At 38.1% G+C, this 22,240-nt stretch overlaps 1 protein-coding gene across 1 annotated transcript in view; it reads left to right on the forward strand.

Annotated features, from left to right (window-relative positions):
* Positions 1 to 22,240, forward strand: part of EPHA6 (EPH receptor A6) — a 709,227-nt gene that overhangs the window by 112,410 nt on the left and 574,577 nt on the right. Inside the window, exon 2 of the mRNA XM_067546257.1 lies at positions 7,646 to 8,309. Coding sequence (XP_067402358.1) covers positions 7,664 to 8,309 — 646 coding nt within the window. The 5' untranslated portion in view covers positions 7,646 to 7,663. The remainder of the gene's footprint in view (positions 1 to 7,645; positions 8,310 to 22,240) is intronic.

Consider the following 22,240-nt stretch of genomic DNA (forward strand, 5'->3'; position numbering starts at 1 on the left):
TTCACAGTGTTAAAGAGATCAGCATTTAAAAAGTTACTAGTCGATTGCTATGCAGTTTACTATGAACCCTTTTCTCTTCACATAATTTGATTTTGCCAACCACTGACGTGGAGTGGAAGGCAAGATGTATTTTTCTTCCTGGTTCCTTTAACAGTTTTATATTTCCTTTGTCTGTGTTATCTGTGGAATTTGTCTTGTTCTTTGAGCCACTGCATGTTTTGATACCTTTTTACACTTCTTTTTTTGACACACCTTCTGAATCTTTTTCAAGCATCTCTTTTTCAGTATGCAGCTGCTTGAAGATATGATGCTACTTTGTTGAGGTGTCTTCATTTTGGCTTCTAGTTTCATTTTATAGCATCTCTTTTTGTGTGTGTGTCTCTCTCTCAGGGTTTTGTACTACCACCCATCACCATAGTATCTGAGCACCATCCACATAGAAATCAATAGCAACCGCGCGGTTCCTAGCAGCCTTTGTTGAGACTCTGGCATTTCTCCCATTCCAGGGTCAAAACTCTGCTTGGATAGAAGGTCTTTTGGGGGATGGGTATGTGTAGGTGGGGGGTGAGGTTGTGGTTTGGGGTTTGGCTTTCTGACATGCATATTCCAGATAATGTTGCTGATAAACCTTGAGAGCTTTAGGATGCTGCAGTTCTGACAGGTTATAAGGTATTCTCCAGTTATGCAGATTGTAGATCTTCTTTTCCTACAGCCATTGACTGAACAATGGGGCATGTTGGCTATACATCTGCTTCGACCATAGTGAATAGCTTTTTCCTTTTCCTGATTTGTATTTGAAATTTGTCATCAGGGACAGGCATTGCCCCATGAAGTTTTTTCTAGATACATTTATGATATTTCTTTCCATGTGTTGGGCAAATGGAATATCTTTTTTGGGTGGGTGAGGGAGAGTGCTTGAGACCAGAGTCTGACACATTGCATTTTCCTCAAGGGTCTTGAAATCCAAACATATTTCTTGAAATTTGGCCTGTTGGATGCCGTTAGCATATACACACGTTATACGTTGTTTTCCATGCGCAGGGCTGCAACTCAGGCACTTGCTTATCTCATAAAAATGTCCATAACAGCTGTTCTGCAAAGCTAGAAAGTTGTACTGTATTTACACTGTCATTTCATACTCCCAAGTCAGCAAATTCACAGATGAGTGCTCACTGGCATCGTTGGGCATTGAAGTTGGTATCTCATGATTCAATGGACACTTTTGAAGTCTCATCTAGTTCTTGTCTCTACATACCTGAAGGCAAATATTTCACATAACACATTCTCTTTCTGTAAGTGGGCTGTCAGATCACTAAGACCTTTTACAATGGGATCTTCATCTCTGCCACTTGTTCTATTGCGTAGATACGGTATTTACCTGCTCACCCAATTGCTTAACAGAAGTGTTGGACCTTCATTTTATAGTATAGTGGATTTAAAATGCTGCATTGCTACAGAAATGGGATCTAAAATGTCAGTTTCCCTTCTCCAGACCTCTCCCAGCTGATAACTCCCTCCTGATCCATTCCAAAATGTCAGGATTCCTTCTCCATGCTCCCTACAGCAACATAATATATTATTGGTGCTCTGTTCTACTACTGTTCTTAGAGGTAGGAACTTCTGATTTCTGCAGCATCACAGCTGCAGGTGTAGAGCTAAAGGAAAGAGAGTTGGACTCTAAGCAAATAGGAAAAGATAAATATTTAATACATTAAAATGTTAACTTTTTTAAAAAAAAGTCTATGTTTATTCTTAATACTCCAGGACCTTGCCATTTTCAAAGTTTTGTGTTTTAAAGGCCAACCATGCTTTAAATGACCTGTTCAAAAATATTAATTAGAAAGTTTTTTCAGACTTCCCAATACTGTAGTTTTTAGCTTTCTTTGCTCTGAACGTCACTACAGTAGGTGAATTTTGAAATCTGCATTTGCAGATGGCAGCACATTTGCAGATGCCAGCAACCTCAATATGTTAAGTGAGAGTTCTTCTTTGCTGCTGTCTAGCTTTGACCTTGCCGATCCCATTTCCATGGAGATCTGCTCAATAGAAACAGAAAAAGGGAATTTTTAAAACTTTTTAAAATCCTGTGCTTTATTTTCACCAATTCAGCCTCTGTTTCCATGGAAATGGGATAAAAAAGTCTGTCAGTTGCTTTCAGTTGAAAGTGAGAATTCACTTGTAGACTTCAGCTGATGACTGAGTCTACAAGTGCTGGTGCCCAAATCAAGTAATAAATTAGCTTGACAGTAATGAATTTAAAAAAAAATTAAAATGGTAAGAAAATATCTACTATCTCCCATTGGATGTAATGATTAAGTGAAATGTAATTAACCATTCCTGCACACTCTGGATGTCCCCACAATGTCAGAACTTTCATCATATAATCAAATGCCTCTTTGTGTCATGGCAGTTTTATAATAACAACAAAATTAATCCTTTTTTATCTTAGAAATCTGATCCTGCATCTGTGAAAATCAGAGCACTTTATTTTAGATGCTAACATTAGTTTAAAAATGCTGGCCAACATTTTTACATCGTATATCACTGAGAATTGTGTCCTAAATCCCAGTGAAATGCTCTTTAAAAAAAAAAAAAAAGAAGAAGAAGTAAGATTAGAATAGATCTGTTTGGTATCTATTTTGATTGAAAGAATGATTACATGTTTTGTCCTTTAATTTAGAAGAAAATCATTGCATGTTACCTAGACAGGACTATAAGGTTTTATGCATTTTTAAAATAAATTTGGTCTGTCTCTCTTTTTACAGATGTGTTTTCTTAGGAAGTAATGAAACAAGTTACAGGGACCAAAGTAAAGAATAGTTGTTTTTCCCCCGATATCTTTATTTATTGTGAATTCCTCATTTTTATGTGGGGACTGTCTTTTTTGGAAAGGTTTGGGCCTCTTCAAGGTATAGAGAGCCAGAAAGTAACTTTTTACTGCAGCCACAGACCAGATCAGCATGAGGTTTCTGACCCATCTCTCCCCCTGGCTGTGACCAGAAGAGAGGGGGAATTATATAGGTCCATGCTGATGCAGGAAAAGCCCTGTTTTACCTGGGCCATGCCCAGCAGTCCAGGTTCATATCTAATTGAAACGGGCTGCTCCAATGACTTCAAAGGAAATATATTTGGTTACAGTGGACTGAAAATGGTCCAGTATCTTTATCTTTTTTATAATATCCTCATATGGAGAGTAACAAGTGTCTGAAAAATAATTGAGTATATGAAATATCTTTTTTACTGGTGGTGTAAATAAAACTTTAATCAATATCACCAACTGAATTGCAACTAATGGTTCTTCTATTGTTAATTTTTTAACCTGAATGTAGTGTTAATTTTTAAAAAAAAATCACACACATATGTGCACACACACACACTCACAAATACTGGAACAGACAGTGAAGACAATTTTTAATATTATAATAGTGCTACCAGGAGGTAATAAATTAGGTCTATGGTCCTTTATAGTGTTTAAACACTAGTGAAGTCCTAAACACCAGTGAAGTCCTAAACCTTCCTAGGGAAGGTTATAAAGTAGCTTGTAGAAATATGAAAACACCTGAACTTTTAACTAAATAAAATTTAATTGCTGTTTTGTAGCCCAATCTAATATTTTGTCTTTTGAGTTGACAATTTTTGTCAGTTTTCTTCCAAATTCCAGATTCTTCTGTCCACTATTTCAATTGTTACTCTCCATTTGCACCAAATCCATCTGATTGATGCAACTAAGAGTAGAAAGTGGCAAGTGCTGCCATAATTACAAAGTTAAAATAAAATTTTGAAACCTTTTCTCCAAAATATGCTTCTGATAGTCTTGACATTTTTTCTTTAAGTTCACCTTTGTACTATAGTTGATGTTTTATGCTATTACTGTTATCAAATATTTTTAAATAAGTGGAATCATAAGATTAACTTTATCTAAATATTCAGAAGTGTCCAAATGTTTTGAGTGCCTAAATTTTTGAGTGCCCAACTTGGCTCAACTTCAAAGGGCCTAGTTTTCAGAAGTGATGAGCATCTACCATGTATGAACCAGGCACTCTTCAGTGGTCTGGCTCTGTTTTTTGGGTTTTTGTTTTGTTTTGTTGTTTTGCTTTAAGTAACAAATTTAGCAATTGTTCAGTTTTGCAGGATTATTATTATCTGTTAAATGCAATATATTATATTAACTTTCTAGAGAATAAAAACAGACAGTAAACAGGCATTTATTTTAGGATCAACATGTTCTTGACACAGATTATCACAAATTCAGATGCCTGTCAGATTTTGGAGTAATTTGGGTAGACATTTTGGGAACCTACTTCCATTTTGGAGCTTTGCATTCAAGAGGAGAGATAAGAAACACACATATATAAACATATGCATTATCTAAATCATAGTATTTCCAAATACAATGGCAGGAGCAAATTAGATGTTCATTTTAAAGGTATATTATTTATTCATCATCCAGCTATTACTTTCTTGTTTAATACATTTGGATTTTTAATAAAGTTCTGTATCTGCCCTGAGTGGACTAGAAAAACTGTCCATATATATGGATCTTCTTGTTTTATTCTTTGAACTTAGTTATTATTTAAATGCAGAACCCTTTCCTTAATCGCAGAAAAACAGATTTATGTTCTTAACTACATGCCCAGCAGCAGAATTAAGGACTCCAATTTTTTTTAAATTCAGATAAGGTATTGATTCAAAGTGAATATTGTTCTGAGAAAAATATCACAATAGAAGAAAGATATGTTAACAAGATATTTTGGAGGAGAGAGTAGCATGCTGGAACTTTTTACATTGAATCTAATTCACTGCAACAGAACAGTATATGATGGACTGCTTGTTCAAAAACTAAATTCTGGCTAATCCTTCTGTGTTTTGGGGTTTTTTTTATACCCTATGTTTGCAAAAGACTTCTGGAGCTATTTCTTGTTGTATGTGTCTTGGCACATATACGCACCTGGATAGCCTTTAGCACTTTTTGTTGTTTTCGTTTAAGTTAAGGAGATTATCCATCCATCCATCCAGTTAGCTACCTCCCTTCTTTCCTCCCTCCCAAACTGTGCTAGGTACTTCACAGACAAACAAGATGATATGTCCTTGCTTCAAGGCATATACAGTTTAAATAGACAATATATAGACAGGGGGACCAAAGGGGTTATAGCGATCTAATTTATTTAATTCTTCCCTTTTTCCTATGTTTTATTGTTTGTGTTATTCTTTAACTCTGGCTTTTTTTAACCCTTCTCTATTGTTTCTTATTTTAACTCTAGCTTAATGAGCCCCTCTTTAGCTCTCCCTTATTCTCTGAGCTGTCATCATGCTTTTCATATTGTGTAACCACTTTGATGTGTTTCCCTCTCCTGCCCACTAAAATTCTCTGCTGACAATTATCCCCTTCCCAAATCCTTTGTCTCTGAGGAAAAAAATCTTCTTCATAGATACTACACTCTTTCTCTTGATGACCGTAGTTTGTTCAGTGTTAACCAGTTGGTTGGTAAAAGTTACCAGGCTGATGATGCTGTTTAATGATGCTGCTATTGCCACTGTGACTGATCTGTTACCTCCCAGGGGGACTGATGCTTTTCTTAGAAATGTCCAAGGAAAGATGGAGGTGAGATGAAGCTCCCTGGGGACCCACATGATCTCCCCGCTCTCCTAATAGGACTAGATATACACTCTTAAAAGTTATGGAATAAAGCAATATTATTTTTCTCTACATTTGAATATTCACATTGTCCTTTAAGACGACATCAAGTGGTTAGACTCCTATAAAATAGAGGTTAACTGTTAAATAATTTCTTCAGCTGATATCCACAGCAAAAGTTGGCACAGATGTGTTCTCTTGTCCTCATTACTGAGGACAGATGCCTCAAAATAAGGTTGGAATAGTTCCTTTACTCATAAATGGTGATTGCAGTATAGGACTCATAAATTATACTCAACATAGACAATCTAGATTTTCTCAGTCTGGAGTCCCCTAAGAAAAGTACACATTCCTCAGGGCTTTGTGACAAATAGGAATTGTGGATGCTCTGCACCTCCAAAAACCAAACCATTTATTTAGGTGTCTAACTCAGGTACCTAAACTGGAAATGTTGGCCTTGTCTGTTGTGAGTGAGCAATATATTTTTAGTATCATGTGCTACAATATGTGAATTCATATTTGAATAATGTTGTTTTAATGACTCTAAGGTAATTATCCCCTTATTGCACCTGAAACTACATATTGACTATAATTCTAATGCACATTTGTTATGTAACTAACATGGTAAAATGAAATTCAGTGTCAAGAGACAAAATACTGCATGGACTTCTCTACTTCTAGTTGTTTTACCCATTTTATGTTGATGTTTTCAAAGAGTGTCTTATTAACAAATCTGCATGCAAATAACTTTTTGTCAATATGTGTTCAAAATGAAAGCATTGAAAACATAAGCTATAAAAGTTAATAATATAAATTGTGATGATTTATAGCACTAAAAGAAACAAGTCTGGTATTTTCAGTGATATTTAGGAACAGCTGTTCAGCTCACTGGTATCTCAGCCTACATCTAGAATGCTGTATGAGAATGGCACATCTGAAAGGCCAGTCAAAACTTGGTGCCTTAGATCCACATAGTGCCTGGATCTATACTACTAGTATAGTTCTTCTTAAGGAACAGAAATACACCTGTTCTGAGTTTCTGTTGTTGCTAATGAGTCTTTAGAGGTAAAATGATTATTAACTCAACTCTATTGAGTATATATTTAACAGCCACTGGTCCCTTTAACCTAGTAGATTTCATAATAAAGTAAGCATCTTACAAGTCTTTCATGTGTGGTATATGAATAAATACTTTTGTAAGATAAATCCGACTGGAGACATTCAGATTGGATTTTAAAATTGGAAAGGTCATATGAAAACATTATTCATTGTACAAAGAGTCCAGAACTGGAAAACCAGATCCCTCCCTGACCTTCCAAATTCAAAGAAAGTTGAAATTAACTAAGATCTAACCTTCAAAAGATGGGCTCATCTCAAACACCATGTGCTCTTTGAGACGTTAGTTTGACTACATGTTAAAGGCATGGTTTTCTGTTAAACTGTGTAAACACTACAGTTTGGCTAGAAGTCCCTTCATGAATTTGCTAATAGCCACATTATTCAAAAGCAATTTTTGCCCCTGCTAAGGTATTATACAGCATCTGTAACACTTAAAAAGCAAATATATGCAAAGTAATCATCTTTCAGCACTATGTAATACCACGTCTGGAATGCTGTAAGCAAATTTGGAAGTTTCATGTTGTTGAAGGAGGGGCAACAAAAAAGACTAGAGGCCTATCAGGGACTGATTCATGGAAGAACAATAAAGATAATACCAAACATATAGGTCCTGATGCTGAGACATGCCAAGTATCTTCATCCTCCATTGAAGTTCCAAGATCATTAGAAATTTTGTTTTACTGAAACAGTTTCTAGATTTCTATTCTTTGTCAACATGGAACTTCTAAGTTGCAAACTATCTTTTCTATAGTAGACCTACTTCTAATTAATATCTATATTCTGATTTTTAAGTAAAGCTTAAAGTTTATAATATATATAATGTGCAATACTATATTTGTATGTATATAAGTTACGATTCTTGGTTTTTCAGACAAATTATTTTCTTTTCAGTGGGATGCCATAACTGAAATGGATGAACACAATCGTCCCATTCACACCTACCAGGTATGTAATGTAATGGAACCAAACCAAAACAACTGGCTTCGTACAAACTGGATCTCCCGGGATGCAGCACAAAAAATTTATGTGGAAATGAAATTTACTCTGAGGGACTGCAACAGCATTCCATGGGTATTGGGAACTTGCAAAGAAACTTTTAACCTTTACTACATGGAGTCAGATGAATCCCATGGAGTTAAATTCAAGCCAAGCCAATACACTAAAATTGATACTATTGCAGCTGATGAGAGTTTTACGCAGATGGACTTGGGGGACCGCATTCTTAAACTCAACACAGAAGTTCGTGAGGTTGGGCCAATAAACAGGAAAGGATTCTATCTTGCTTTCCAGGACATTGGAGCATGCATTGCTCTGGTCTCTGTCCGCGTTTACTACAAAAAGTGCCCTTTCACAGTTCGTAACTTGGCTATGTTTCCTGATACTATTCCAAGGGTTGATTCTTCCTCTTTAGTGGAAGTACGGGGTTCCTGTGTGAAGAGTGCTGAGGAGCGGGATACTCCAAAACTGTATTGTGGAGCAGATGGGGATTGGCTTGTGCCTCTTGGACGATGCATCTGCAGTGTAGGATATGAGGAAGTGGATGGGTCCTGTCATGGTAAGAAAACAGCACTTTATAAAAGTTACCTTATGCAATTATCTGCATAGCAAATAAAGCATTTGTATGTTGAAAATATTGCACCACATATATATAAGGAATGCCTCTACTCTGCAGAAAATAAGCAAAATGTACTTTTAAAGTCAAGATATGGTTCGTTTATAAGAAAACTTTTAGTTTCTAAGTGATAGCTTTATAATCATTACTCATTCAGAATATACCGTTTTAAGTGCTGCATGAATATCAAGTAAAGTAATTAGGTTAAAAATATATGGATGTTGAGCTCAGTCAGAGAGAAAAGAAGATTTACTGCAATGTGCACAGAAGTTCAGCATGAATGTGAAAGCTTAGAAATAAGACTGCTCAAAATTCTGTTTCATTATAGTACTGAATTATATTGTGAGGCTAGTATTGGTGTTTCATAGTAATTCAATTTCACAGTGGGTCTGAATTTTTAAGAAACAAATATCAGTTAGCATTTCTTGCTTTGAAAAATACAAGATGGTTATTTCCTGTATCTAAACAAGTGCTAAAGTACTACAGTAAGAAATCTCCAGTGTTTGCCTGCTACTTCTTGTCTCCTTGGAAAATGTGTCTACTCCAATGCAGTTAGGAGTTCTGTGATTTCTCTACAAAACTTTCCATGGAGATCATGTTATGTGCTGGTATTATTTAGGATAGATATAATATGTAGGACAAATATAGTATTGCATTTTGTCAGGGCATGGAAGGGCATGAATGATTTCTCATATCAAGTAGCAATTTCCTGAAGATGACTTCAAAGGGAATATATTTTCATTTCTTGGCTATACCTGACATGCATGGGTTAGAGTAATGAAGAAGGAGAAGCATGAACAAAAAAATGTCCTCCGCAGCTATCAAGTGTTGTTAATGGAATGTAGCACTATTTGTGTCAAGAAGAGAGAGGATACATCAATGGATCTTGGTGATGACTGAACTTCTTGTTCAGTCAAAAAGTCCATCTGTGACCTCAGCTTGCTGTTTATTTCGTACATGGCAAATAGACATGCAGATAAAACTCTGGAAAAGTCCTCATTGTTCTTGGGTAAGATGAATTTTTGTGAGGTTGGGGCACATCCCTCCTAAAACTTGAAAATTTGGTCCTGTAGTTCTAGTTCATTTCAGCTGTGTGCGGGTGTTGACCTGTATTTGCTCTTAGTACCTGTCAAAGATGTCTATTCTTTAGTACAGCAGTGCAGCTTATAGCACCCAAGATATGAAGCTGCAGGTTTTATCAGCAGGTTTCTTCATAGCTATGGTTGTTGCTTGTCCATCTATCACAAGGCATCCTGAACAGTCTTTGAGATCTAGAGTTGACAGCTAGTCTAGTAAAAATGTATCCCGAGTGCAACTACTTTGATACCAGGGATGAATTTGACCCTAATGTCTGCAGACAATATCCCTGCCAATACTGACTTTCCACCAGTGTGAAAGGGTGCCATTTATTTCCACCTGTGATATAGAAAATAGCATCTGTTCATCTTGCAGAATGTCCTAGAAGTTAATATGCTGGCCAGCCTCAGAAGCAATCGAGCTATACTAAAGAACATATCTGCTTTTGATGTTCTTTTATTCTCCTTTCTGTAACAACTGCATACAGGTTTGTGAATATAATGGCTCTGTTCCTGAATAGTGGGTTGTAGAGAGCATGCCACTATATAAAACCAATTGTCTTTGCACAAAGATCTCTGCTTGCTTCAGTCTAATGTCTGGATTGCAAGCAGGAGGGAGAAAAGCCAAAAGGCTCCATAAATTACACTAGGGACTTTGCTATTGCCAAAATATATTTATGTGAAATGTACTCAGATCCTTTAGTGATGGACAACAGCAAACTTTAGATAGATAAATAGTATGGAAAATATGAGAACATCAGCACTGAAGCTTTAAAAAGCTCCATGTACTGGCAACAGAAAATAGAGTTCACTTTCTCCAATGTTGTTGTGATCACAAAAATTTATCATTGTCTCCTGAAATGTATCCATCAGAAAATATATATTTTGGGCAACATCACTAGAAATTGATATACAGTTAAGATACTTATGATTTTTTTCACATGGGATTTCACTTTACCTCTGATTGACTAATAGGTTAAGTAATTTCCACAACAAAAGCTATTAACATTTTGTGAATTTCTTTGCATCCTGTGAGTCATACTATAGGACTATGTGTGAGCAATGCTCCCTGCACCCTAAACCAAGAGAGAGAGTGACTGTGAAGCTTCTTGCTGTACATTGACTCCTTTGCTAATTCAGTAAGAGGATCAAAAATATTGTTAATCAATGATATCCTAAATTGAAGCATAATGAACTGTAGGAGTGCTAGAAGCTTATTTAATAGAGTATATATATGTTTTATTGCCCAGAGAGTGACAGGTTAATGTTTAAACAGATCTTGTTCTAAGATAACTGCTTTAGGGTTTTTCCCTTTTTGGTTTGCTAAGGAGGTATAAATTATTTTCAAAGATGGATGTTATTTCCATCCTTCTGTACATCTTGAGTCTTATGCTGTGTATTTTAAGGTTGGTACTGTTCTTCCTAATTTTCAATTCCTTACAGTACATTTGTATTTTGTTTTCACCACCTAGTGTGCATAAATCATGATCTATAGGAATCAGTACTATGGTAGTTAAGTTTCCTCACTTCATTAGACTGCCAATAGAGACCTACATCTATGCCAAGTGTGATTGCAGTATGTTTTTATTGTGTTTTGTTTTGGAACGTGGACACTTGGTCAATATAAACTGAACTGGGATAACCAACTCATTTAATATAGTCCCCCACACAGACATCAAATCAGGATTATCTCGGGGCACTGCTAGCCAGGATGAGGTCTGAACCAGTAACTTAAAAGTTAAAAAGTCTTGCTGCCCCTCAGCAACTGCCTAAGTCATCCAGTCTCTGCACTAAATAAATCTTAAAATGATTTGAAAATTATCTGTTTGGTACAGAAACGAATGCAGTGTTTGAAATTTCTAATTTATTTATTAAAAACAGGAAGGAAGAAAGTAAAAAAAAAACAAAAACAAAAAAAAAAAAAACCACACCCACCAAATCAGTTGTGTTTTTCATGTTTAAAATCACCATGATCCTTACTTATTCCAGACATTGCCAACAGAATTCCATTTTTATACCGAAGCAACTTCTCTAGAATTTCTCTTTGAAGTTTCATGGAATTGTATCTCATGGATGTCTGAACATTGCAACTATTTGATGCCCTTCCATCAATATTCCTCAGCGGATATACTGTCTCAGGACACTCTGAGTCTGTCTGTGAAGGAAGAGGAAAAGCTAATTAATTGGTGACCTCCTTCATATCAGAGCTAATTAGCGCCATTCTCTAGCCCAAATTATTTGTTACACTTCTTAACATTATCCAGTGCTGACATTTGTTCTGATATTTTGCACATATGCTGAAGGTTTCTAGAGGGAAAAGGCTAACTGTGAAAAATATATAAGTACATTTTATGTTCCCCGTATATATTTTTTCCTGTTTGCTGAATTATGGGTCACCAGGGATTGAGTAAAACACCAACTCTCCTCTCAGTGATGAATAATAAGCCATTCATGGTGAGAATGGATCAGTTTCCACAGAAATAAAAAAAATTCTAGCTCTGAAAGATGTGAAGATAACTACCAAATATTCAGTGATGCAGCATTGTCTTTCTGAATCTGTAGAAAGACTGCCACCTTGCCTTTATGCTGCTTATAGTTTCACTAAGCAACAACAAAGTGGAATGAATAAATCTTCGTTCAATTTTATTGCTGCTCTTAAAAATCCTGTAGGTTGCAGGGAAACTGTCAAAAATTGTGTCAATTTCACGGCGTTGTTGTGAAAGTTATTAGCAGCAGCTTAACCAAAACTACCTAGTTATATTGAAATTAATGTTTTTATATAATCATATCTGGACACTTACACTGATTTGTTCATCTCTGTGTATGCATGTCAATATTCACACTTCACTTCTTCTTGACTCTTTTTGCCATTTACATGGGGTTGGAGTTGCCCATGATTCTTCACCACTCCTTCCAGTTTATGGCACAGATTTATAGATCTTGGAGTTCCAATCCTTTTCCCTTCAAACTTCTCTTGATAGAGTCTTTCCATTGTATCCTTGGTCTTCCCCATCCTTTCTTTCTGTCCTCTTCCTCCCATCCTTTTTTTTGCTGATCATCCTTCTCCCATTCTGTTCACATTTCCAACCACCTCAAACCTGTGCTTTCCAACTTATCTATCACTCAGAGTCCCAAATTCATCTTCCCTCTAATTTCTTCCATGTACACTCTGAGTATGTCTACACTGCTGGCGATCTGGGGAACAATGCAGCGGCATCGATTGAGCGGGTTGTGGAGACCCGCTCAATTGATCCTAGAAGTGCTCTCCGGTTGATGTGATTAAATCACCTCTGCAAAAGGAGTAAGGCTGCATCGACCAGAAGGCATCTCCGGTCAACGCAGTGCAGTGAAGATGTGGTGGTACAACAATATAATTAAGTTGATGGGAGATACGCAAGCTATTTTATGTAGCTTGCATATCGCCCGTCAGCCGCCAGTGGCAGTGTAGACCAGGCAACTAAGCCTCTGTCTACCCTCTGCCTGCCTGCCATTCTCCTCAGTATATTATTTACTACTATCTGTATCTTTTCTTCTTTACTCTCCATAAGACCCACCTTTTCCAAATCATAAAGCAGCAGGGACAAACACATGCAGCATACACTCGTCCTTTCAGTTTTGTTACTTAATTGCCAATCCAATTATTTTTTTCAATTCTCCAGACCTCTGTCCAATGGTACTAAGTGTACTTCCCAAGTAAACAAACTATTTCTTCTGTTTCAGTGACAATATACACTATCCAACATTTCCTTTCAACAGCACCATTTCAGAGTGAATGTGTTTGAGCAGGGGAGTTGACAGCCTAGTTACAAATATTCATAGTTATTAAATTCACTACTGAATGCTAATTCAGCATGGGTGCTAATGCTGGAATATTTAGGAGAAATATTGCTGGAATAGATTGTTGTTTATACTGAGTTTACTGAGTTATTCTGCTCTCATTGAAGTCAATGGCAAAAAGTCCATGGACTGCAGTGGTTACAGAATTGATCCCACCACTATACTTTAAAAAAATATTTTAGTGACAGACACTTTAAAAATGCAATCTTCTCTGAATTAACTGTGTAGATCATCTGTCCTTCTTTGATTTATGAAACTGAGTTTAACTTCAAAGTGTATTTTTTATAATTCAGTAAAAATAGTTATATGATCACTTCAGTTCATATGTTCTAGTGTGTTATGTTTCATTAAACATTTTGAATAACTATAGTATCGATGAATTGGAGAAGATAATTACAGAAATCAGAGTCAATCACACCACAGTGGGCAGGTGTTATGCAGGATTCTCTACACAGCTTTGTCAGTAAACATTGTTTGTGGGTTCTAATATCCATGCCATTCTTTTTCTGTTGAGCAGAGAATGCAAATCATGCTGAAATTAATCGGGGCCATTTTGTGGTTTGTAATACATAACCCACTACTAGGAACAAATAGTTAATTTTTACTTGTGATCCTTGGGAAAATGTGAATTTGGATTGTTGGAGGTGAAATGTATGTTCATTTTCATTGACCATGAAAGGAAAGAGAAGAGGGGATATGATAGCCATCTGTAAAATAAAAAATAATGCAAAAAAGGCCAAATATTCCTATTCATTTTTGCTTAAAATAAAACGAGAAGGGGGTTTTCAAACATCAGAGGTAACAAATTAAGCATGGGTAAAATGAAATTGTTTTACACAGTGTACAAGTAATTTATGGAACTCACTCCTGCAGAATATTATTGGGTAGATAGTTTAATAAGAGTCAGGAGTAGACATTTAAATAGGAAGAGAAATGTGCATTTTAGTTAGCTAGGCTAACAACAAAAAGCTGTTAGTTGCTAGTTTGTTTTAGGAAGGAATTCCCAGTATTTCTGGTACCTCAGTGTACCAGTTCATTGTACTCTGAAGCATTATATATACAGAAACAATAACAAAGGCCATGAGAAGTACAGAATGCTGGACTGATCACAGGCTTATAGTTTCTAAGCTGAATATCTGGATACATCCTAGTAGATGAAAAAGGTTAAAAAGCACCCAAAAAACTTAGTATCTCCTAATTGAAATAGGATAATGTGAAAAAGACTTTTGTTGAAGAACTGTGCAACCAACTTGTAACAATTGATGCGAACTCCAATAACATTGAGAACAATTGGGTATCCTTTAGAGACTCTGTGTACTCAGCTGCATCCAACAGCCTTGGTTCCATCACACGTAAAAATCAAGATTGGTTTGATGAAAACAATTCTGATATAGGGAGACTATTGAACGAGAAACATTGGCTCCATAAGGCCTGTTTAGGAGACAGCACTTCAACATCTAAGAAGGCAGCCTTCAACAACATCAGGAGGACTGTCCAATGTACACTTAGAGAGATGCAAAACTCATGACTGAACAACAAGACAGATGAGAATCAGTCCTATGCAGACAGGAATGCTATGAAGAACTTCTTTGGTGCTCTGAGGACAATCTATGGGCTACGGTCATGAGGAACATCTCCAATACTAAGTGCCAATGGCACTACACTGCTCACTGACAAAGAAAAGATACTGGAAAGGTGGGCAGAACATTTTAACAACATCCTCAATCAATAATCATCTATTAGCAAGGAGGCAATTGATCAACTGCCTCAGACTGATATCATCATATCTCTTGCTGACCCCCAACATTGACTGAAACTGAAAGCGATTGACCTGCTGTCAAATGGTAAAGCACCTGGAGCAGATGCTATACCAGCAGAAGTCTATAAGGCTGGAGGCTTGTACATAGCTTTGAAACTGACTGAATTTTTCCAGTCAATGTGGACTCAAGGGGCTATACCCCAGCAGTACAAGAATACATCTGTCGTTCACTTGTGCAAGCAGAAAGGTAACAGACAATCCTGTAACAAGTATTGGGGCATCTCCTTGTTGTCAATAGCTGGCAAAATTCTCGCCAGAATTCTGCTGTATCGCCTTGTGCAACACATTGAACAAGAGCTCTTGCCTGAGAGTCAGTGTGGCTTCAGGAAAGGTTGTGGGACCACAGACATGGTGTTTTCAGCTCATCAACTTCAGGAGAAATGCCTGGAACTGAACTTCAGCTGTATATGACTATCATTAACCTGATACAAATATTTGATTCAATCAGTCAGGAGGGCCTTTGGAAGATCAAGGCAAAATGCAGTTTCCCAAAGAAATGCATCTCAGTGGTTCAGAAATTCCATGATGGCATGCTCGCTCACATTATGGATGATGGTGAGTCATCTGAATCATTCTCAGTCACCAATAGAGTAAAGCAGGGCAATGTGTTGGCCCCAGCCCTCTTCAGTGTGATGTTTTTTGCCATGCTTACAGATGCATTTCATGACTGTGACAACGGGATTGGCATCAGATGCCAGACTGATGGCAAGCTTTTTAATCTGAGGAGACTACAGGCAAAGACAAAGGTTCAGGAAGTGACTGTTCATGATCTTCAGTTTGCTGATGACTGTTCTCTGAATGCCAAATCTGAGTCTGATATTCAGCAGAGTATGCACTATTTCTCTTTAGCTTGTGACAATTTTGGTCTCACAATCAACATCAAGAAAACAGAAGTGATGTACCAGCCTGCAACAGGGAATCCTTATGTATAGCCTACTATAACAGTGAATGGCCAAATCCTCCAGGCAATGGACAAGTTCACCTACTGTAACAGTGCACTGTCATGTGCAGTTCACATTGATGATGAAATCAATGTCAGAATTGCCAAAGTAAGTGTGGCCTTTTGCAGACTACGTGCAAATGTGTGGAAGCAGAGGCATTAGTCAACAAACAAAACTGAAGGTCTTCAAAGTCATCGTGTTGCCAACTTCGATGTATGCATGTGAAACCTGGACAGTGTACAGACGCCATGTTATGAAGCTAAATCACTTTCACTTGGGCTGTCTGAGGAATTGGATGAGGATAAGATGGCAAGACAAGATTCCAGAAACTAAGGTTCTCATACAGGCAAGTATTCCAAGCATCCATACTCTGTTGATGAAATCACAGATAAGATGGTCCGGCCATGTCACCAGAAGGTCAGATGAGCAACTGCCAAAGAATATCTTTTATGCTGAGCTAAAGGAGGGAAATCACTCTCAGGGAGGCCAGAAGAAATGTTTCAAAGACTCCTTCAAGTTATCCTTGAGGCATTTCAACACTGACCCAGAGTTTTGGGAAGATCTCACTCAGGATCATTCTACCTGGTGAGGTCTCATCCATATTGGAGCCACAGTCTATTAGCAGAGGAGAACTATTGAGGCAGAGCAGAAGTGCCAGTAGTGTAAATGTCACATAGCAGCATGTCTGCTATTAATCAAGTAACGCATAGCGGAATCTCTTAGTGCCACAGGCAGTTTAAAGCTCAATTTCGCCTGATCGGCCACTCACATGTTCACAGAAACCAAACCAATCAATGATGGTCATGGTCATCTTCAAACTTGAAGGACGAACAGCATATACACTGTGGTCAGAAACAGAATACTGGATGAGATGGTCCATAATCTGTACCACTATGGTAATTCCTATTCCCTATTAAAGTCACACACAATAATTTTGATTCACTAACATAGATCAGTCTTCCATAGGATAACATCCCACTATTTTGGGTTACTATTAGCTAAAGGCTGGTTCTTTAATGGTTCAGTGAAAATTAGCTGAATTTATTAGTGTTAGTAATTATTTAGGGAGTGCATTTAAATTATATTCTACAAAATATTAGTTATTCGTCATCATCGGCAATGATTCGCGAACGAGTAAGATTGTCTTCCAGGAATCTCAGTAGTGGGTCTGCAGGTGGCTCCATTGCCCAATCCTAGATCCACATGTCTTGCCAGAATGAGGACAGATGTTTCCAGGAGGGATAGGCACAGTGTTGCTGTATTGAATGTTCTGATGTTCTTTCCGCCTGTTCCTCTTTTCCTCTTCTAGCTGTCGACGAGCTGTTTCAAAGTGTTGAGATCCCTCCGACAGAGCCTTCCTCCATTTTGGATGGTCCTGAGCCACTGGGTCAGTGGGGCTCCCGCCGAAACACGCTGACTAGTGACCCAGCGTGGGCAGAGCCGAACAGAAAGCCGACTATCCCTGGGCCACTTCCTCCACCCCTGTACCCAGGTACCTGTAGCCCATGTCATAGTCCATAGTAGATGACAAGGGGCAGCCCCAGCAGGCCCTCAGGTTCACTAGCATCTAGCAGCTCCTCCAAATTGTTTGGGGCAGGCTGCTTCGGCAGGTCGCTGGTGGTAGGCAACTCCTCCAAATCTGGCAGCCGGACGCTCTTCCCAGTCCCTGGTCGCAGGCAGGTCTTCCCAGTCGTGGGGGACCAGTAGCTCTGGCAGGCCTTCTAAGCCCCAGCCAGTGAGTAGCTCGGTTGGCCCTTTTACAGGGTCTGTGTTGGGTTCAGGTCCCAGCCCTGAAAGAAAGAGACCTCCTTCTCCTTCAGCAGCTTCTTCCAGACTGAGCTACAGAGCCTGCCTTTTATACTTCCTTTTCTGCCCCTGTACTTCTGGTTTGGAAGTGGTGTGGTACCCGTGCCTGCCCACCAGGTGGTGTGTGTCCGCCCCTCGATGTCAGCCTTGGAGGGAAGCCACCGCTTCGCTATAGGAATATTGTTGTAGACTTCATTTTGGACTTTAGTTTGTTGAGGTTAAAGAATCTTCTGTCCATCCTATACAAAATTTCAATTCTAGGAGGGAGATCTCTGTTGACAAGGTGCATTATGGTGGAGCTGAAGATGGAAAACAGTGCTGGAGTGATGAAGCAGCCTTGCTTCACTCCAGTTTTCACCTTAAATGATTCTTTTGATTTCCATTGCTGACAGCTATTGCTGGCATGTTGTTATGGAGAAGTCTCAGAACATTGATAAACTTCTTTGGGCAGCCAATTCTGGACAGGATTTTCCATAGGGCTTCATAGTTTACAGAGTCAAAGGCTTTGGAGAGGTTGATAAAGGTCATGATATTTATCCTGAATTTAATGTGCTGTAAAGATCATGCCCATAGTTTCTCAAGATGGTCTGAAACCGCTTTGAGATTCTGGAAAAATTTCTTCTGGAAGTGGTAGGAGGTGGTTGGTGAGGATAAAGGCAATGATCTTCCAAGCAGTGGCCATCAAGGAGATGCTTCAGTAGTTTCTGCAATCGGCTCTGTCCCCTTTCTTAATAATGATAACAATCAAAGCATCGCTTAGGTTGCCTGGGATTTCTTCCTTGATCCAAATGTTAAGGATGAGGACATGAAGCTGACACGTAAGATGTTCTTCTTTTTTGAAAATCTCTGCAGGTATTCTGTCAGCCCTGGCTGCCTTATTGTTCTTCACTAGTTATTACACCTACATCAGCATGTCTGTCATTTTATGGTCTCAGCCAATCAAAATTCATGCAACAATTTATTTTATCCACAAATTGCTTGTCCTTGAAAAATATTCTCAGAAAAATAAAGTAAATAATATTGTATGGCTTTTTGGAAGACTTCGTTCACATGTGGGGTGAGCACTGAGATATTATCATATTAACTAAGTTAGGGCATTCCAATTATATGAACAAGTAGATTCAATCTCAAACATTTTGAACCAGAGTTGATTAAACAGAATTTTACAAAGAAAGTAATTCATGAACAACATTGAAATTTCCCAATAATAAATAGAACAAATATCTTTTTCTGTTGTTCAATTAGCTCTAGTTTGAACTAACATTACTGCTATAGGATTTATACCTTAAAAGCCTGTCATCAGCCTTACTTGTAATTTATTTAGAAATTATTTTAACTCTGAGGAAATTAATTAAAAAAACAAACAAAAAAAACACCTCTTTGCTTCTAGAAGCAATCTCACAAACCTAGTGAGTTATGAGATGGCAACTTCCAACTTCCTCAGTGCCAAGTTATTAAAACAAAAACAAAAGAATCCATGTGGTAATCAAGTTTTAGTTACGTGTCTGCTGACACAAGAAAAGAAAAATATGCTGACAACTGAAGAGAGAGTTTGTTTTTGGATGCAGAAACATAATGTTTCCTTAGAGTTTTTACCAGTATTTATTTACCTCTCCTATGTAAGCAAATTAATCTCACTGCCTCATGTACAGCATAGGGAAATCTATCATATAGAGAGAAAATATAGAAACACTTGGCAAATAATCAAATAGAAACTTAATTTAGCAAAATTCAAAGTGATATATTTAAGGGGAAAACTCTTTTCTCCTGTCCCCCCAGAGTGGCCAAGGAGGATCCACCCTGCAGTAGAGCCAGTACAGCACCATTGCACAGAATGGGAAGTCAAGATGCTGGGAGCCTATGTAGGGGGTGCATTCCTCATAAAAGCCAGAGCTTACTTCTGCAAGTGCTGTTTTTGTACAGCCACAGAATGTGACATATAACTTTGCATTTTGGTAGCGGTCCAGTGGATAGGTGACTACATAGATCCATTAGTTATTCCTCTTCCATCATGGTTTGGGAGAGGTACAACAACTGCTGGAGTTATTGCAGTTATGTGACTAATTATTTGCTGTGGAGCATCTCTGCTGCCACTCTATAACCTGGGGGAATTTCTCTCCCCCAGAACCTACAGAATTCCCAGTACACTGCCCTTGTCATTCAAATGGCTCTTCAGCTCTATTCTGGAATCCAGATTTTTCCTTTAAGGAACAGAAGCACTAAATAACAAGATAATGTAGGTAGACAGGGTAAGTGCTCATATAGATTTACAGGTGCTAATGGAAGACAAATTCTAAAAGAAACCTAAGTATGAGCCTATGCCAGAGTCAAAAATGTAAACATCTGGGCAGCGTTCACACGTAGATGTATTGTATGGAAGAGTAATGTCATGTTGTGGTGGAGCCAGGATGAAGAGCACTGGGAGGCATATGTGGAGAGAAGAAGGAATTGAGAATGCCCTAAGTGACACAGAAGGGTCAGAATACATGGTCGGATGCAGTGAGACCCAGGGCACTAACTCAACACTTTTCTCTGTTGTCTCCCCTTGTGCCTCTCTAGGCTCTTCATTCCTTCCTGCACCACATGACACAGAGTAACAGTTTCTGCACGTGGTCAATATTAGTTTAGCCTAAACTGGAATATGGTGTACAATTCTTTTCTCAGCTGTAGTAATAGTTTGTACTTATTTTAATTGTATATTTACCGCAGCTGAGTGATGGGTTGAATTTTAAGATGTTGCACCCTTCAGTTTTTGAAGAAAAATGGATGTAACAAAGTCATGTGTTTATAAGTTCCTATCTACACCATGTATCTTTTAGTCTTAAATAGAGACAGACCCAGTCGTGCAAAGGCAACTCTGAAACAATCAGCATGGTGACCTTGCTGCTTTTGGGAACAGCTGCCCTTGTCACTGTCCTTCCCATTACCACAGTCCCTTCCTCTCTTCAGTGAGCCATCACCCTTCAGTAAGACGCCTGAAGAGTAACAGCAGATTAGTCACACTGCCCTCTGCTAGTCTCTTATTTATCAGAGAATTCAGTACACTGTTATCATGCTAAAGAGTATGTAGTGACTATGTGAAGATCTCATTGTTCTTTACAAACTTTAACAAAGCCTCACAACTTTTCTGGCCAATTAGCAATTATTATTCACATTTTATAGATGGGTAAACTGAAGCACAGAACGTTATAGGTGACAGAACTGGGAAAAGAACCCAAAAATCAGAGCTCCCAGACTCCCTTGCTGTGGCCACTATACTGGGCTGCCTCTAATCTCATTATGAAAGAGGTTGATGAAGGAAAGTATTGCAAAGAAATAAAAATAGAAAGATCAATTTTAGATTAGATGGGGAAAAAAGTAAGAGTTATTAAAGAACGGATCACGCAGGCACCATCAATGGCAAAACTGGAAAAACTATATATAATGTATTTGATTGAGGATGAAGAAGGAGAAATTAGTCTAATTTGACCCCCCACAAAATGATCTGGTGAAACTAGAAATTTCTATAATATGCCTCCCTTCTATGAGTTTTTCTGTGGAAGTGGGCAAACCAGTGCCTGAATTATTTACAACCACATCACCCTTTCCCCTCCCCCCAGAAAAAAGCTGCAGAAGGGAGCCTTTGGGTAAGGAAAACTTGGACATTTTGTGAAATTCTCATGAAGTTTTTCTCAAAATAATTCCCCAACCCTCCTCTCCCACTGCCAACCTCCCACTAGAATAACCTGCTTTTCCTCCCCAACACCTCATATCTGTAAAATTCTGCAGGAGGCAGTGGCCTTCTGTTCAGAGGCCATAAGAATGGCCATATTGGGTCAGATCAATGTTTCATCTAGCCCAGTATCCTGTCTTCTGACAGTGGCAAGGGCAGATCCTTCAGAGGGAATGAAGAGAGCAGGGCAATTATCCAATGATCCATCTTCTGTCATCCAATCCAGGGTCTGGCTGTCAAAGGCTTAGGGACACTCAGAGCATGGGGTCCTGACCATCTTGACTAGTAGCCATTGATGAACCTAACCTCTATGAACTTAACTATTTCTTTTTTTAACCCAGTTATATTTTTGGCCTTAACAAGATCCCCTGGCAATGAGTTCCCCAAGTTGCCTGTGCATTGTCTGAAGAAGTACTTCCTTTTGTTTGGCTTTAAACCTGTTGCCTATTAATTTAATTGGATGATTCCTGGTTCTTGTGTTATCTAAAGGGGTAAATAACACTTCCTGATTCACCTTCTCAACACCATTCATTATTTTATAAACTTCTATTATATCTCCCCTTCATCTGCTCTTTTCCAAGCTTAACAGTCACGGTCTTTTTAATCTCTCCTCCTATGGAAGCTATTCCAGATCCCTAATCATTTTTGTTGCCCTACTCTGTACTTTTTCCATTTCTAATTCA

Source organism: Emydura macquarii, unplaced genomic scaffold, assembly GCF_026122565.2.
Source record: "Emydura macquarii macquarii isolate MOO-44397 ecotype Brisbane River unplaced genomic scaffold, CSIRO-AGI_Emac_v2 contig_1119, whole genome shotgun sequence".
Taxonomy (NCBI): Eukaryota; Metazoa; Chordata; order Testudines; family Chelidae; genus Emydura; species Emydura macquarii.